Source organism: Eurosta solidaginis, chromosome 1, assembly GCF_040869045.1.
Source record: "Eurosta solidaginis isolate ZX-2024a chromosome 1, ASM4086904v1, whole genome shotgun sequence".
In the NCBI taxonomy this organism is placed as follows: domain Eukaryota; kingdom Metazoa; phylum Arthropoda; class Insecta; order Diptera; family Tephritidae; genus Eurosta; species Eurosta solidaginis.
The window spans coordinates 353582116-353598819 of record NC_090319.1 but is presented as its reverse complement, the minus strand read 5'-3'; the positions used below and the strand labels follow the sequence as shown (position 1 = coordinate 353598819).

General features: G+C 44.2%; 2 protein-coding genes across 6 annotated transcripts in view; one reads left to right on the top strand and one right to left on the bottom strand.

Annotated features, from left to right (window-relative positions):
- Window positions 1–1314: 1314 nt before the first annotated feature.
- LOC137238078 (O-glucosyltransferase rumi-like) lies at window positions 1315–2741 on the bottom strand. Its single transcript, XM_067762683.1, has 2 exons — window positions 2579–2741; window positions 1315–2514 (listed from the first exon to the last, which is right to left on the bottom strand). The coding sequence occupies exons 1-2, from the start codon at window positions 2700–2702 to the stop codon at window positions 1415–1417; spliced, it is 1224 nt and encodes a 407-aa protein (XP_067618784.1). The 5' UTR covers window positions 2703–2741; the 3' UTR covers window positions 1315–1414.
- A 4270-nt stretch (window positions 2742–7011) lies between these two features.
- The window catches only part of Usp12-46 (Ubiquitin-specific protease 12/46), a 448691-nt gene continuing 438998 nt past the window's right edge, over window positions 7012–16704 (top strand). For 3 of the 5 annotated variants that reach the window (XM_067762677.1, XM_067762674.1, XM_067762681.1), the window contains exon 1: window positions 7012–7485. The gene's annotated coding sequence lies outside the window, so the exon portion shown is untranslated. The remainder of the gene's footprint in view (window positions 7486–16704) is intronic. The other 2 variants (XM_067762679.1, XM_067762675.1) reach the window with 2 other exon arrangements.

The following is a 16704-nucleotide window of genomic DNA, read 5'->3' as shown; positions in this document are numbered from 1 at the left end:
CCCGGTTTCGGAGGTACCCGCGGGTCTTTTTTCGGTTTTTCGTTAATATCTTTTGAACGCGTTAAAACCCTTCGGGTTATTAATACTGATGTCAAGACGCGTCGTTTGACACCTCTCTCGATATTTTTGGTAGCGTATTAGCAGTCGACCCCTCAACTAGACTATTACCCTATATCCGCACAAAATACTTATGTTCACAAATTTTTTGGTGGGCACACAACAACCACATGAAAATCGGCAACTTCAACTGCAAATACCTCCGGTAATAGTGCAGTTTACGGTACCCACCGAAATTTGGGCCAAAAGTTCGAGTGAGGTATCAAACGACGCGTATTCACGTCTAGATCAATAATCCGAAAACGGAAGTTAACTTTTTTTACCCGTTCAAAAGATATTAACAAAAAACCGAAAAAAAAACCCCCGGGTTCCTCCGAAACCGGTGGTGGGATCCATAGTATTTTTGCGCAGAACACTTCTGCGTTGGCGGCCTTCGGTCGCGCGTATAAAAAATAACCCTGGGCTACGCCATGCCAAGTCCGGGTGAGTGGTATAACCGTGGCTACCGCCACGGTGATGCACAATTTTTTTTTGTGGGTACAAACACAACAACAACCACATTAAAATCGCCAACTTCAACTGCAAATATCTCCGGACAGAGATACAATTTTTCTTTTCCGCCTTCGGATTATTGTTCTCGAGATTAATACGCGTCTTTTGATACCTCACTCGAAAATCTTGGCCCAACTTTAGGGTGGGTACCGTAAACTGCACTACTACCATATCTCCGGACAGAGATAAAATGTTTCTTTTCCGCCTTCGGATTATTGCTATCGAGATAAATACGCGTCTTTTGACCCCTCTTTCGAAATATTATGGACCCCCTCCCCCTTTCGGAGGGACCAACGGGTTATATTTCGGTTTTTCGTTAATATCTTTTGAATGACTTATAATTTTTAATACTGATATCAGGACACGTCTTTCGACACATCTCCCGATATTTTTGGACGAGTTTTAGAAGTTGTGAGCTAAAGTGGGTGGAGGGCGGGATGGCCTAGCAGGTTAAATGTGGTTATATTAATCGCTCCCGAATTGATCGGGCTAGTACCTTAATGGTGCTTTGTTACCGGAACGTACCAGATTTATATCCGGCAAGGGACCATCAATATCGATAACACTCCCAAAGCCTTCGGGAGTGTCTTTATCGTTAATACATGTGGAAGTGAAATTCAAAAACACGTCAAGTTGCGTGTTATGAACATGTCGGCTGCGAATTGCATAGATAGGCGGGTCAAACGTGAAGATACAACTACAGAATAGTGAATTACATAGTTTTAATTTTAATTCTACCTTTTTACGTATAAAAAACAATTCCTTATAAATATTCTTTCTCTGTTATGGTCATTAACCCAGTTTATCAAAGCTCATCCCGTTGATTTGATTGAATCAATATAAAGTCAGGATCGGATTGAACACTAAATCTTAACAGCTTTTGATATTCCAATACTAATTTTTTCCAATAGCACTCTATATCTTGCATTCGAAGATGTTCCAAAATAAATTTTCTGCCCCGCTTAGCAATTTCTCGAGCCAATTCATCATGATCAATAAAAAACTTTAAAATATTTTCAATTTCTAGCTCACTTGGATAGCTTTTCAGTGGTACATAATGCACCCATGGCTTCATTGCAAAATAGAAGAACTCATTCCATTCATTACCAACGTGAAACACTAATGAGTTGCATAAAAATAAGTGTTTGAAACGAAAACTTGCCGCCACTCCTCTAAAGTTGAATAAATACTTATACCGACAATGTTCTTCGAATGATACCTCTTTTGCTGGTTCAGCGTTGAGGGTATCTTTTAAAGATTTCCATGCTTGGTTTTTTGTGTACTGTGCATCAACCAATTCTGGCCTCCGTCGTGATAGAAGTATTAATGCGTCCCGTTCATCAGACGTGCGGGATCCACGAAAAAACCCAAGTGATAATTTTTCAGACCAAGGTGTTTGATTAGCAGCTTTTGTTATGCTTTCACAAAACAAATCCCAACGACCAATACCTGTTGGATGTAAAGAAATTGCGGGACCGCCAGCCCAGAAGGTCCAAGCCGGGTACATGAGGTCTAAATAGTCATCCGTTTTGGAAAATGAGAATATTGGGCCAATTCGATCACGTAAGCCTTTAAGCACTTGCGGCCAGTCGCGCGTATTTATCACCATATCCAAATCTGGCAGTTCAGGCAATAGTTTCAAGAGAAAATGTTCAATGCCACTGCAACGTGCTGGAAATAAGCATAAGCTATCGCGATAAAGACGTTTATTATTTATTTTATACCGTGTTCCATACTTAGCAGTATTCTCAATCATTTGTTGGGTTACACCTTTTGGTTGATAGGGTTTGAGATCATTTTGTATGACATTGTGATAACAATTACAAGCACTATCGTTATGATTCTCGCATTCAGCATACGACTCCAGTGAGGTTGTAATTTGAATAACAACGTTATTCTTGTTCACTGAAATTGAGGAATTTGTATGTACATACAAAAAATATTTTGCCTCTTTCATTTGCATAATTACCTGAAGAGGAATAGTCCTCGTCATTATCACGGAGAAGAACATCACCAGAGCTTTTATCTTTAGTAGCGAAAATTTTAGTGGAGCCATCAAATAATAAGGCGATTAGGAAATACCAATATTCCATATTTCCTCTGCACAAGTTTTGTTTACTTTCGCGAATACCGGCACAAATACCATATGTCGTAGCTGTGAGATAAATTCGATTACACTATCGATCATCCACGCAGTCGATAGTTTTAGTTCTTCGACGAATCTGCTTTTACGCCAATTACACGGCTCAAGTATCCCTGTGCCAATTACCAATTTGCATAAGTATTTGCGCGGTGTGTGCACTGGTTGCGCTATTTGCGCAGAGAACTGCGCTAAAATCAAAACGATTTTGATATTTACGCATGTCTGCAAATATTGCACATGCTTTTTTCTTCGTGTGTGGTGAATCTTACACAGTTTACCTGTGGTTCCTGCTAATATAACATCAGAAATTATTGCTTAAAATGTTAATATCGAAGGCGTAAGGACCATCTCTAGCTTGTAACAGGAATTCACACAAATTCAATAATACATAATAATTTTTTATGCAATTAGAACACATATGTCATTTGTTGCGCTAGTTGAAAAATGAACATTGCGCAGTCCTGCAATTAAAATATATATTTTATAAATACAATGGAAAATAAACGCTTCTGGTGCGAGTTTTTCGACTTATACCGTGAATTACCAGCACTGTGGAAAGTAAATAGTGATTTTTAAACAATTAGTGCCTTTTTTATACAATTAAAACACATGTTTCATTTGTTGCGCTACTTTAAAAATGAATATTGCGCAGTGTTTTTGAGCCGTGTATGTCAAAATTTCATTTGCACAAATTCCGTCGTTTTATATTTGCGCATGACTTTTGTGTCATGTATGGGCCGTCTTTCTTGGCCACTTCCCAAAAGTCGAGTGACCAAAAACGCACACACCCACACAAATTTTTGACAGAGGTGACGAATTGGAATGAAAAATTCTGCATATGAAATAGCACGCGAATATTTTTCACTTCACTTACGGCGTTATTATGTATAACGTAAGCGACGCGAAGTCACTTTCACCCAAGTGAAACCAAAATCTGGAGTCATTGGTGCCGTATGTCGTATCGCTGTATCCGTATCCCTAACGTAATCAGCTGTTTATCGTTACGACGGTAAACCAAAACCCAATTGAGCCGGAGTCATTGGTGCCGTATGTGGTATCGCTGTATCCGTATTCCTAACGTAAACAGCTGTTTATCGTTACGACGGTAAACCAAAACCCAATTGGTTGGCTACGATACGGTTACGACCTTAGCGGTACAAATAATCGATTGCATTGATTCTCATAAGGTTGGTCGAATCAGCTGTTAAAATGTACCGATACGGTTACCGATAAAGCACCAATGTCTCCAGCTAAATTCGTTTCATATAAGAGCATTCATTCACTTCGGTGACTCTCAGTGACTATCGGTTACTGTGATTGTCTTACGTTTTTTCGTATTATATAACGACGCAAAGTGTCACGAACACTCATTTTTGCTGTCAAAATATTCACTTGCTTCTGGGTCGCGTTTGCTTCATTCACTTCGCTTTTTTATTTCCGTTTTTTTTTTTTTTGAGTAAACACTGAAGAATCTTAACATTTCATGAGAAAAATTATTGAAATATTCCATAGACAGCCGCTTAAGGTTATATTTAGAGCTTCGTTCAATGTGGATGCATATTTTGTCAAATTTTACAGGAATAAAAAAGCGAAACCTATAAAAATTGCAGCCAGGGAGCCAAACTGTTATTTCTTTTGTAACCTTCTGGGAGTTTCTTTATCGCTACAACCACAACAATGAAGTGAACTGCCAAACAGTTTCCCCAAATCTGGGCATCCCAACAGACATCTGATTGAAGAGGCTATACCGCCCGGGGCCTTAAGCGGTAATCTCCGTAAACATTATGAGGAAATATGGCACCTGAGAACACACCCGTATGAAGCAAAAAAGCACAAACAGATCCTCAGTGATATCCACAAACAAGCGTCGGACCTTTATTCCAGGAATTGCCCGACAAATCCGGTACTCAAAGAAAAATTCCCAGAACTAGCAGAGGAAGAACTCACTCTTCCTAGGGAAATGCTGGCAATATTTCAGCGAAACACCTGACAATTGTAAAAAAGAAAACAGTGTAAATTGCAATATTGATTGTCTGATTGTTAATGTTTTTAAAACCAGTTGCTTGTTTATTTTTCAATTGCGGTTGAATTTTGTATGTTTCTTTATATTTTTCCCAAGTACTGCCGGCAATCGATTTGAGGATTTTGTTGCGGCCTTGCACTACAGCTGCAATTTTGGTAGCATGCGCCTTGAAGTTCATACCACTATGACCGTATGGGCTGCGCTCAATCTTCCGTAGGCACAGCCTCGTTGCAGTTGTTAACGCTACACTGTTTGTAACGTTGATCTGTTCTTTCTCATAATTAAAGAGTCATAATATAAAAGCTGACATTTTTTACGACAAACAAAATTTCTGGTAAAAGTCCAGAACAGGGGTCGACTGCTAATACGCGTTCAAAAATATAGAGAGAAGTGTCAAAAGACGCGTATTGACCTCGACAACAACAATCCGAAGGTCCGTTGATACTTGCAGTTGAAGTTGGCAATTTTATGTGGTTGTTGTAATGGTGTGCACTGAAAAAAATTTTGTGTAAAAAGGGATTTGGGACGCATCTAATTTTTATCCCACCCCATTGGTGGATCGGCCAGAGTAATTTTTGATAAGCTCGGCCAAAGACCGCCAACGCAGAAAGATGTTCTGCGCAAAAATACTATGGATGCCACCCCCGGTGACCCCGGGCGCTCATTTTTCGGTTTTTCGTTAATAAATTTTGAACGAGTCAATATTTTTATTTTCGTTTGACACCTCTCACGATATTTTTGGACGCGTATTAGCAGTCGACCCCAGAAATTTTGTTTGTCGTAAAAAATTTCAATTTTATATTATGAGAAAGAACAGGTCAACGTTACAAACAGTGTAGTCGACCCCTGTTCTAGAGTATTACCAAATTTCTAAATTTTTTTTTCAATATTTTGTGTTCGAGTTTTATTTTAAACTTCCTTCAGTGTTCTTTCAAGTTGTATGTCGGGGTTGATTCTGGATAGGTAATTTAACCTGTTACAGTATCCAGATGGAAGTTTAGCAAGAGTGCCGTGCATTTCCCTAAGGAGAGTGAGTTCTTCCACTGCTAGTTCTGGAAATTTTGAGTACCGGATTTGTCGGGCAATTCCTGGCATAGAGATGCGACGCTTGTTTGTGGATATCACTGAGGATCTGTTTGTGCTTTTTTGCTTCATACGGGTCTGTTCTCAGGTGCCGTATTTCCTCATAATGTTTACGGAGATTACCGCTTAAGCCCCTGGGCGGCATAGCCTCATCAATCAGATCTCTGTTGGGATGCCCAGATTTCAGAAGAAACTGTTTGGTTAGCATTGCATTTCATTGTTGTTGTAGCGATAAATCGTTACCGATTTTGATGGTCCTTCACCGGATATATATCAGGTATGTTCCGCTAACAAGCACCATTAAGGTACAAGTTCGACCATCTCGGGAACGATTTAATATGACCGCATTGAACCTTGTAGGCCATACCACTAATAAATTTTTTTGAAGAACTTTTATTACAAAAGAAATAACAGTTTTGGTCCCTGGCTGTAATTTTTATAGGTTTCGCTTTTTTCTATTCCTATAAAATTTGACGAAATATGCATCCACATTGAACGAAGCTCTAAATATAACCTTTATCGGCTGTCTATGGAATATTTCAATAATTTTGCTCACGAAATGTTAAGATTCTTCAGTTTTTACTCAAAAATTATTAAAAAAACCACAATAAAAAAGCGAAGTGAATGAAGCAAACGCGACTCAGAAGCAAGTGAATATTTTGACTGCAAAAATGAGTGTTCGTGACATTTTGCGTCGCTATATAATACGAAAAACCGTAATACAATCACCTATAGTCACTGGGAGTCACCGAAGTGAATGAATGCTCTTATATGATACGAATTTGGTTTCACGGTGACATACATAATACGGGCCTTGGTATTATTGACTTTAAAAAGTTTTCTCACTGCAACCCTGCTCTATACCTGTCGTCAACAATTATTTGCATTGTTAAAGATGACAAAGTGTGATCTCTTATCTGTCAACTGCCTGACAGGCTGTTCAATATGGCTACTTTTCAGCGTTTTGACAGCCTGTTCAATATGGCGGCGCCTATCTTCAGCGGGTGTTAGAAAGAGATACAGAATGAGACAGCGATAGTCAAATACGAATCAGGTGATCCAATCACTTTGGAATTTTGACGTTTATGCAGAAGAGATCACACTTTGTCATCATTCACAATGATTATTTGTTTTTCCTACTTCCGAAACGAAACCGAGCAATCATAATCGAAGAAAAAAACGATGCCGTCAAAATAAGTCCGTGATCAAAGAAAAATTAAAGAAAATAAATAACATTTGTAAATATTTATTTATATATTGAAAGAAATAAAACATCAGTGTCACCTTTCTCGTAAATATGCAGAAAAAGTGAAGTGAGTTAAACTTTCTAACGCCGATTTATGGAGATAAAACATTAACGAAAAGAGAACCGAAAAACGATGGATGTTCATACATAACTGCTAATTAAAAAAGAAATTTTCCAACAATGTGACCACATAAAAGCAAAGGATAAGCAGAATAACTGTAAAATTTAACTCTCAACAAGATCACTGCAAAGAAGGTAGGGGAAACCCGAAACATCGATTCCATAGGTGAAATTCACCTCTTCTAGGGGAACAAATCAATCGACCTTAACAGCGTCGAAGACGGCTGTTGTTAATTTACGCTGGATAATCTTTCCTAAAAGGTATGTTAATACATATTAATTCAAGTAATTAATTATAAAATGAATGCATTTTATTAATCCAATGTAGTAATTACTTTGGTCCATTATGTGCGCTTTTCCGTTGTGTAACTGTCGAGGAGATTTAATTGGCCAGCAAGTATAGTCCCATCACTGCCAACAACCACCTAATATACATACCCCCAGCGGGTTAGGGGGTTAGAAGGTAATAGTGCAGTTTACGGTACCCACCGAAATTTGGGCCAAAATTTTCGAGTGAGGTATCAAAAGACGCGTATTCACGTCTAGATCAAGAATCCGAAAGGGGAAGTTAACTTTTTTTTATCCGTTCAAAAAATATTAACGATAAACCGAAAAAAGACCCGCGGGACCCTCCGAAACCCGGGGGTGGGATCCATAGTATTTTTGGGCTACGCCATGCCAAGTCCGGGTGTGTGGTATAACCGTGGCTACCGCCACGGTGATGCACAATTTTTTTTGTGGGTACAAACATAACAACCACATTAAACTCGCCAACTTCAACTTCAAATATCTCCAGACAGAGATACAATTTTCCTTTTCCGCCTTCGGATTATTGTTCTCGAGATTAATACGCGTCTTTTGTTACCTCACTCGAAAATCTTGGCCCAACTTTAGGGTGGGTACCGTAAACTGCACTACTACCGATTAGAATATACCCGCGGTAGGTATGCCTGTCGTAAGAGGCGACTAAAATACCAGATTCAAGGGGCTGTGCAGCGTAACCCTTTCAGGTTGCCAGCGCAATATATAGCTTCTCCAAGCCCAATTGTCAACCTCACCTATCCTAACCGTAACTCCACTAACAGACGAGGCTCTGGCGACCCCAAGCTCCTCATGGAACTAGGGGATGTGGAGGGAGGGATAGCGCTTCCCAAGGCCGTCGGTTCTATGTACCGGAGCGACTCCGAGTTTTTCCCGACCAAGGACTGCCATTTCAGTGTAACCCCATTTAAAGTGTTGCGTACCTCCCACAAATTGTCATTCTCCCAGCAGCTCCTTGCAGCGGGACTGCTCCATATTCTCTTGCTCCGGGATGGTATCGAACCCAATCCGGGTCCGTCTCCTTACCCCGGTCCTGAGAAATGGTTTTGCTGGATCTGCCGGAAAAGAATCTTTTTAGGACGGTCATACTCTTGTCAGTGTGTCTCGTGTAAGGGATGGTTGCATCGGACAGATTGTTCTGAGCTAGACCCCAAAACCAGACGTCCACGTAACTTCTATAAATCTTTTGTGGCTCCTTGCTGTTCACGTCCTAGGACGTCCTGTAGTCTGCGCCTTAGCGCCCCCGCTACTTTCCGGCAGCCCCGCTTCTCAGCAAGCCACAACAAGTACCCGCTGTTGCTCGCGCCCCACGAGAGCACCAACTCACACGGCTGCTCCCACTCATACCTACAATCTCCGTAGTAGAGTCGGGAGCAATGCCGAGCATCAGCCCCTGCCCCCGTCTTCTTCCCCCCTCTTTTCCGGCAGCAATTGTGTAGGTCAGGGAAACATACTCTTAGTCCCTACCTCCCTTTGCACCGTTTGCCAGCATAGAATATATACGTTTGCGACATCCGCCCAATGCAGCTCCTGCCATGGACGATGCCACTTTCCTAGGTTCTGGTTTCGCCCCCACGGGTTTCATTGCGTCATGCTGCCAGGCCGCATACCCAAATACACCGGGTACCCCAATGCCTACCCAAGGACGTCTAGTCCAAGGCCTCAACAGCAATCGCGTTCTGGCCTTCCACAACCCAGGCGTAGTCACCGGTCACTTACTCCCAGAGTGACGACGTCTCCCGCTATGCACTTCAGAATTCTGCAGTTAAACTGTAATGGATTAACTGGGAAGATCACGGAGATAGTCGACTTCATGAAGCGGTACAACATCCGCATTGCTGCGATTCAAGAGACTAAACTCACAGCAAGATCTGCATTGCAGACCTGTTCTGGGTATAATGTCCACAGAAAAGATCGCGAGAGCGGAAATGGAGGCGGCCTCGCGTTTATCATACACCACACTGTGCAATATCATATATTTGATCCCGACATCCACCGCAGGGACAGTGTCTTAGAACGTCAAGGATTATCTGTCCGGTCGGGCGATTCAAATCTAGAAATCATCAACATCTACATCCCTCCTGCCACCTGTTGCCCCAGTGGATACCGCCCTGATAACAGCGGCGTACTCACTGGAAACAATCGCATTATCTTAGGCGATTTCAATGTCCATCACGATCTTGGGGTGAGATGTTCGCGGATCAAATAGAAGAAACGACGTTCTGCACTATAAACGGAGACGCCCCCACACGTAGGGTAGGAAGCTGGGGCAGTTCGCCGGATATTTCAATGGTGAGCGCAGAACTCGTAAACTGCGTCAACTGGCAGCCGATGGTAACATTGTCATCCGACCACCTCCCTATACTTATTTCGTTCCAGCGTCCCGCCGACTTCATCGTCGCAGAAAAACGCACTTTCATTAACTTTAAAAAAGGAAAGTGGGACGAATACAAATCCTATACAGACAACCACTTTGCTGCCCTCCTTATCCCAACTGATGCCCGCCAAGGAGAGCGTGCTTTCCGCAAGGTCATTGAATCCGCCTCGGCTCGTTTGTTGTTGTTGTTGTTGTAGCAATGCTCGCCCCACCTAATAGCCGCGACTGATCACAGATTGTCATCAATATCCTCTAACGGGAGTCCAAGGAAACTTGCCGTTTCAACAGGGGTGGACCATAAGGAAAGGGGTGTTAGAGGCGTTGGATCCACATTACAATTAAAGAGATGGTTGGTGTCATGTGGGGACACATTGCAAGCGGGGCATACATTTTGTATGTCGGGGTTGATTCTGGATAGGTAAGAGTTTAACCTGTTACAGTATCCAGAACGAAGTTGAGCAAGAGTGACACGCGTTTCCCTGGGGAGTATGCGTTCCTCTTCCGCGAGTTCTGGATATTTTTCTTCAAGTACTAGATTCACCGGGCAATTCCCGACATAAAGGGCCGACGCCTGTCTATGGAGTTCACCAAGGACCTGCTTGTGTTTTTTCGCTTCATACGGCTGGGTTCTCAGGTGCCGTATTTCCTCAAAATGCTTACGGAGATGACTCCTTAGGCCTCTAGGCGGTGCTGGTTCGTCAATCAGATGTCTGTTGGGATGCCCAGGTTTCTGGGTATTCAACAGAAACTGTTTGGTCAGCATCTCATTTCTCTCCCTGATGGGGAGTATTCTCGCCTCATTATGCAGATGGTGTTCTGGGGACATAAGAAGACAGCCCGTGGCGATTCTGAGAGCAGTATTTTGGCAGGCCTGTAGTTTCTTCCAGTGGGTAGTTTTTAGGCTTGGCGACCATATGGGTGACGCGTAGCACGTAATCGGCTGGCTAATTGCTTTGTATGTGGTCATGAGCGTTTCTTTATCTTTTCCCCAGGTACTGCCAGCAAGGGATTTGAGGATTTTATTACGGCTCTGAATTCTCGGAACAATTGCGGTTGCGCGCGCACCAAAATGTAGATCCTGATCAAACGTCACACCCAAGATTTTGGGGTGTAGGACAGTCGGTAGCGTAGTGCCATCGACGTGGATGTTCAATATGGTCGACATTTGGGGCGTCCATGTTGTAAATAAGGTCGCGGAAGATTTAGTCGGTGGCAATGCCAGGTTTCGCGAGGCGAAAAAACTGGAGAGATCAGGGAGATGGCCGTTTATTTTATTGCATAGCTCATCGATCTCTGGGCCTGGGCCTGTGGCCATTATTGTGCAGTCATCGGCGTAGGAAACGATTGTGACTCCTTTCGGTGGTGAAGGTAGCGTAGATATGTAGAAATTAAACAAAAGTGGGGATAGGACACCACCCTGTGGCACCCCTTGTTTAATTCTCCTTGGTTTTGATGTTTCGTTTCTGAATTGCACCGATGCCTGCCGACCACCCAGATAATTTGCGGTCCACCTTTTAAGACATGTGGGAAGGGTAGACCCTTCCAGGTCTTGCAGTAACGAGCCATGGTTGACCGTATCAAAGGCTTTTGATAGGTCTAGCGCTAAGAGTACTGTTCTATGGTGGGGGTATTGATTCAAACCGCAATTTATCTGGGTGCTAATGACATTTAGCGCGGAGGTAGTGCTATGGTGTTTTCTGAGCCATGCTGATGAGGGGCTAGCTGCAAATGTGCTTGGAAATAAGGGAGCAAAATGGCTTCAAGCGTCTTTGCCACTGGCGATAGGAGAGATATCGGACGATATGACTCACCTAAGTTAGCTGGTTTCCCAGGCTTTAGTAGCGGGACCACCTTGGCCATTTTCCATTTCTCGGGTATGACAAAGGTGGAAAGAGACAGGTTGAAGACATGCGCTAAATATTTGAAACCCTCTTTCCCTAGGTTTTTAAGCATCGGCATGGCTATGCCTTCTGGGCCCACTGCTTTGGATGGTTTAGCGCGACCAATGGCGTCCTCAACGTCTCTAGCGGTGATGGTGATTGGTGACGCGCTGAATTTGTGTTTATGTGCGTGTCTATTGGCTCTCCGTCTATCTTTGTCGACCGTAGGATGCATTATATATTGTCGGCAGAAAGCGCTCGCGCATTTTTTCGCATCCGACAGCACCTTATCGCCAAAGGCGATGGAAACATTGTCTTTGTGCTTAGTCGGATTCGATAGGGACTTTACGGTGGACCAAAGTTTACCTACACCGGTAGAGAGGCTACAACCTCTTAGGTGCTCTTCCCATTTCGCCCGCCATGTGTTCGTCCACAAGCAATATGATGCGTTGGTTTATATACCTTATTTGGGGGTCGCCTGGATCAAGCTGTCTTATAAGGTCGCGTTCCCTCGCTAAGCTCGCGACCTCCGCCGGGAAGTGGGGCCGGATTTCGGGAATTCTCCCGGCGGGAATGAAATGTGCCGAGGCGGATTCAATGACCTTACGGAAGGCACGCTCCCCTTGGCGGGCATCAGTCGGGATAGGGAGGGCAGCAAAGCTGCGGTCTGTTGCAGATTTATATTCTTCCCACTTTCCTTTTTTGAAGTTTATGAAAGTGCGTTTTTCGGTGACGATGAAGTCGGCGGTACGCTCGAACGAAATAAGTATGGGCAGGTGGTCGGATGCCAATGTTACCATCGGCTGCCAGTTGACGCAGTTTTCGAGTTCTGCGCTCACGATTGAGATATCTGGCGAGCTACCATACGTGTGGGGGCGTCTCCGTTTATTGTGCAGAACGTCGTTTCTTCTATTTGATCCACCAACATCTCACCCCTACTGTCCGCCCGCAAGTTTGAATGCCATAGGTCGTGATGGGCATTGAAATCGCCTAAGATAATGCGATTGTTGCCAGTGAGTAAGGCCTCGATATTAGGGCGGTATCCACTGGGGCAACAGGTGACAGGATGTATATGTTGATGATTTCTAGATTTGCATCGCCTGACCGGACAGATAGGCCTTGACGTTCTAGACGTTGTCCCTGCGGTCGATGCCAGGATCAAATATATAATATTGCACAGAGTGGTGTATAATAAACGCGAGGCCGCCTCCATTTCCGCTCTCGCGGTCTTTCCTGTGGACATTATACCCAGAGCAGGTCTGCAATGCAGATCTTGCTGTGAGTTTAGTCTCTTGAATCGCAGCAATGCCGATGTTGTGCCGCTTCATGAAATCGACTATCTCCGTAATCTTCCCAGTTAGTCCATTACAGTTTAACTGCAGAAATCTGAAGTGCATGAGGGGTGACGCCGCCACTCTAGGGGTAAGTGACGAGTGACTACGCCTAGGTTGTGGAAGGCCAGGACGCAATTGCTGTTGTGGCCTTGGGACTGGCCGCCCTTGGGCAAGCATTGGGGTACCCGGATGATTTTGGTTTGCGACCTGGCAACATGGCGCGATGAAACCCGTCGAGGGGTTGCCGTCGCGGAGACCAGAACATCTAGGAAAGTGGCACCACCCAAGGCAGGAGCTGCATTGAGCGGATGTCGCAAACCTATATATTCTGTGCTGGCAGCAGCGGGTACTTGTTGTGGCTTGCTGAGCAGCGAGGCTGCTGGAAGGTAGTGGGGGGGGGGGGGGGGGGCGCTTAGGCGTAGACTACGGGACGCCCTTGGGCGTGAGCAGCAAGGAGCCACAAAAGATTTATAAAAGTTACGTGGACGTCGGGTTTTGGGATCTAGCCCAGAACAACCTGTCCGATGCAACCATCCCTTGCACGAGACACACTGAACAGAGTATGACCGTCCTAAAAAGATTCTTTTCTGGCAAATGCAGCAAAACCATTTCTCAGGACCGGGGTCAGGAGACGGACCCGGATTGGGTTCGATACCTTCCCGGAGTAAGAGAATATGTAGCAGTCCTGCTGCAAGGAGCTGATGGGAGGATGACAATTTGTGGGAGGGACGAAACAAATTAAATGGGGTCACACTGAAATGACAGTCCTTGGTCGGGAAAAATCCCGAGTCGCTCCGGTACATAGAACCGACTGCCTTGGGAAGTGCCTCGGCTTGTTTCATTCCCGCCGGTAGAATTCCCGAAATTCGGCCCCACTTCCCGGCAGAGGCCGCAAGTTTAGCGAGAGAACGTGACCTTATAAGGCAGCTCGATCCCGGCGACCCCCAAATAAGGGACATAAACCAACGCACCAGATTGCTTGTGGATGAACACAAGCGGGCGAAATGGGAGGACACCTAAGCGGTTTTAACCTCTTTGCCGGTGTAGGTAAACTTTGATCCACTGTAAAGTCCCTATCGAATCCGTCTAGGCACAATGACAAAGTTTTCATCGCCTTTGGCGACAAAGTGCTGTCGGATGCGAAAAAATGCGCGAGCGCTTTCTGCCGACAATACATAATGCATTTTACGGTCTACAAAAATAGACGGAGGGCCAACAGACGCGCACGTAAACATAGCGTCACTAATTACCATCACCGCCAAAGAAGTTGCCATCGGTCATGCTATACCATCCAAAGCAGTGGGCCCAGACGGCATAGCCATGCCGATGCTTAAAAGTCTGGGGAAAGAGGGTTTCAAATATTTAGCACATGTCTTCAACCTGTCTCTTTACACCTTTGTCATACCCGAAAAATGGAAAATGGCCAAGGTGTTCCCGCTAATAAAGCCTGGGAAACCAGCTAACATAGGAGAGTCATATCGCCCAATATCTCTCCTATCGCCAGTAGCCAAGACGCTTGAAGCCATTTTGCTCCCTCACTTCAAAGCAAATTTGCAGCTAGCCTGTCATCAGCATGGCTTTAGAAAACTCCATAGCACCACCACCGCGCTAAATGCCATTAGCACCCAGATAAATTGTGGTCTAAATCAGAAGCCCCACCATAGAACAGTTCTCGTAGCGCTAGACCTATCAAAAGCTTTTCATACGGTCAACCATGGCACGTTACTGCAAGACTTGGAAGGGTCTACCCTTCCCCCATGTCTTAAAAGGTGGACCGCAAATTATCTGGGTGGTCAAAGCCAAGAAGAATTAAACAAGGGGTGCCTCAGGGTGGTGTCCAATCCTCACTTTTGTTTAATTTTTACATATCAAAACTACCTTCGCCACCAGAAGGAGTTACTATCGTTTCTTATACTGTTTTCACACAGACGGCTTATTGAATAATAAAGGCAGTTTTCTACATTAAGACGCTTATTGAGCTCAATCTTCCCTACAAAATTCGAATCTATTATTATTTCATTAGTAGCTAATCGAATGCCTAATGAATTCAAAAGCACAAAGCAACTCTGTTGGCAGCGTTCCGCTTCCGTTTCCGCTTCTTAGTTTTCAAAGCAAATGTCACTGTCTGCATGGCGGAACGATACAAGGTGGCCGCATCGAACAGCTGATTATAACCTTTTTTATTTGATTTGATACATCAACTACCGGCGCAGTACGATTTTGACATTTGTCCATTGAATTTACAAGTACATGGAATTTTTTTTGTTTGTAGGTATGTCACCATGCTCCCGCCCTGTATCGTTCCGCCATGATTGTCTGTCTCATCCTTCATACTAATCGAGCAGTTACTTCTGTGTGAAAGCAAAAAATTTACGATTTCATTAGCAGGTGAAATGAGATCATTAAGTTTCTGTGTGAAAATAGTATTACGCCGATGACTGCACAATAATTGCCACAGGGCTGGGCCCAAAGATCGATGAGCTTTGCAACAGAATAAACGGCTACCTCCCTGATCTCTCCTGTTTTTTCTCCTCGCGAAACCTGGCATTATCACCGACTAAATCATCCGCGACCCTATTTACAACTTGGACGTCCCAAATGTCGACCATTTTGAACATCCACGTCGATGGCACTACGCTACCGACTGTCCTACACCCCAAAATCTTGGGTGTGACGTTTGATCAGGATCTACATTTTGGTGAGCATGCAGCCGCAATTGTTCCGAAAATCCAGAGCCGTAATAAAATCTTCAAATCCCTTGCTGGCAGTACTTGGGGAAAAGACAAAGAAACGCTCATTACCACATACAGGGCAATTGGCCAGCCGTTTGCGTGTTACGCGTCCCCTACATGGTCGCCAAGCCTAAAAACTACCCACTGGAAGAAGCTACAGGCCTGCCAAAATACTGCGCTCAGAACCGCCACGGGCTGTCTTCTTATGTCCCCAGAACACCATCTACATAATTAGGCGAGAATACTCCCCATCAAGGAGAGAAATGAGATGCTAACCAAACAGTTCCTGATGAATACCCAGAAACATGGGCATCCCAACAGACATCTGATTGATGAGCCAGCACCACCTAGGGACTTAAGGAGTCATCTCCGTAAGCATTTTGAGGAAATACGGCACCTGAGAACTCAGCCGTATGAAGCAAAAAAACACAAGCAGGTCCTTGGTGAACTCCAAAAACAGGCGTCTGACCTTTATGCCGGTGAATCCAGTACTCGGGGAACAGTACCCAAAACTTGCGGAAGAGGAACGCATACTCCCCCGGGAAACGGGAGTCACTCTGGCTCAACTTCGTTCTGGATACTGTAACAGGTTAAACTCTTACATATCCAGAATCAACCCCAACATGCAAAATGTATGCCCCGCTTGCAATGTGTCCCCACATGACACCAACCATCTCTTTAATTGTAATGTGGAACCAACGCCTCTAACACCCCTTTCATTATGGTCCACCCCTGTCGAAACAGCAAGTTTCCTTGGACTCCCGTTAGAGGATATTGATGACAATTTGTGATCGGTCTCAGCTATTAGGTGGGGCGAAACATTGCTACAACAACAA

Excerpts from the sequence above, each read along its gene's own strand:
- LOC137238078 (XM_067762683.1), bottom strand. The coding sequence starts at position 2,702 with ATGGAATATTGGTATTTCCTAATCGCCTTATTATTTGATGGCTCCACT. Across the intron at positions 2,515-2,578 it reads CGAGGACTATTCCTCTTCAG|TGAACAAGAATAACGTTGTT; the intron begins GTAATTATGCAA and ends CCTCAATTTCAG.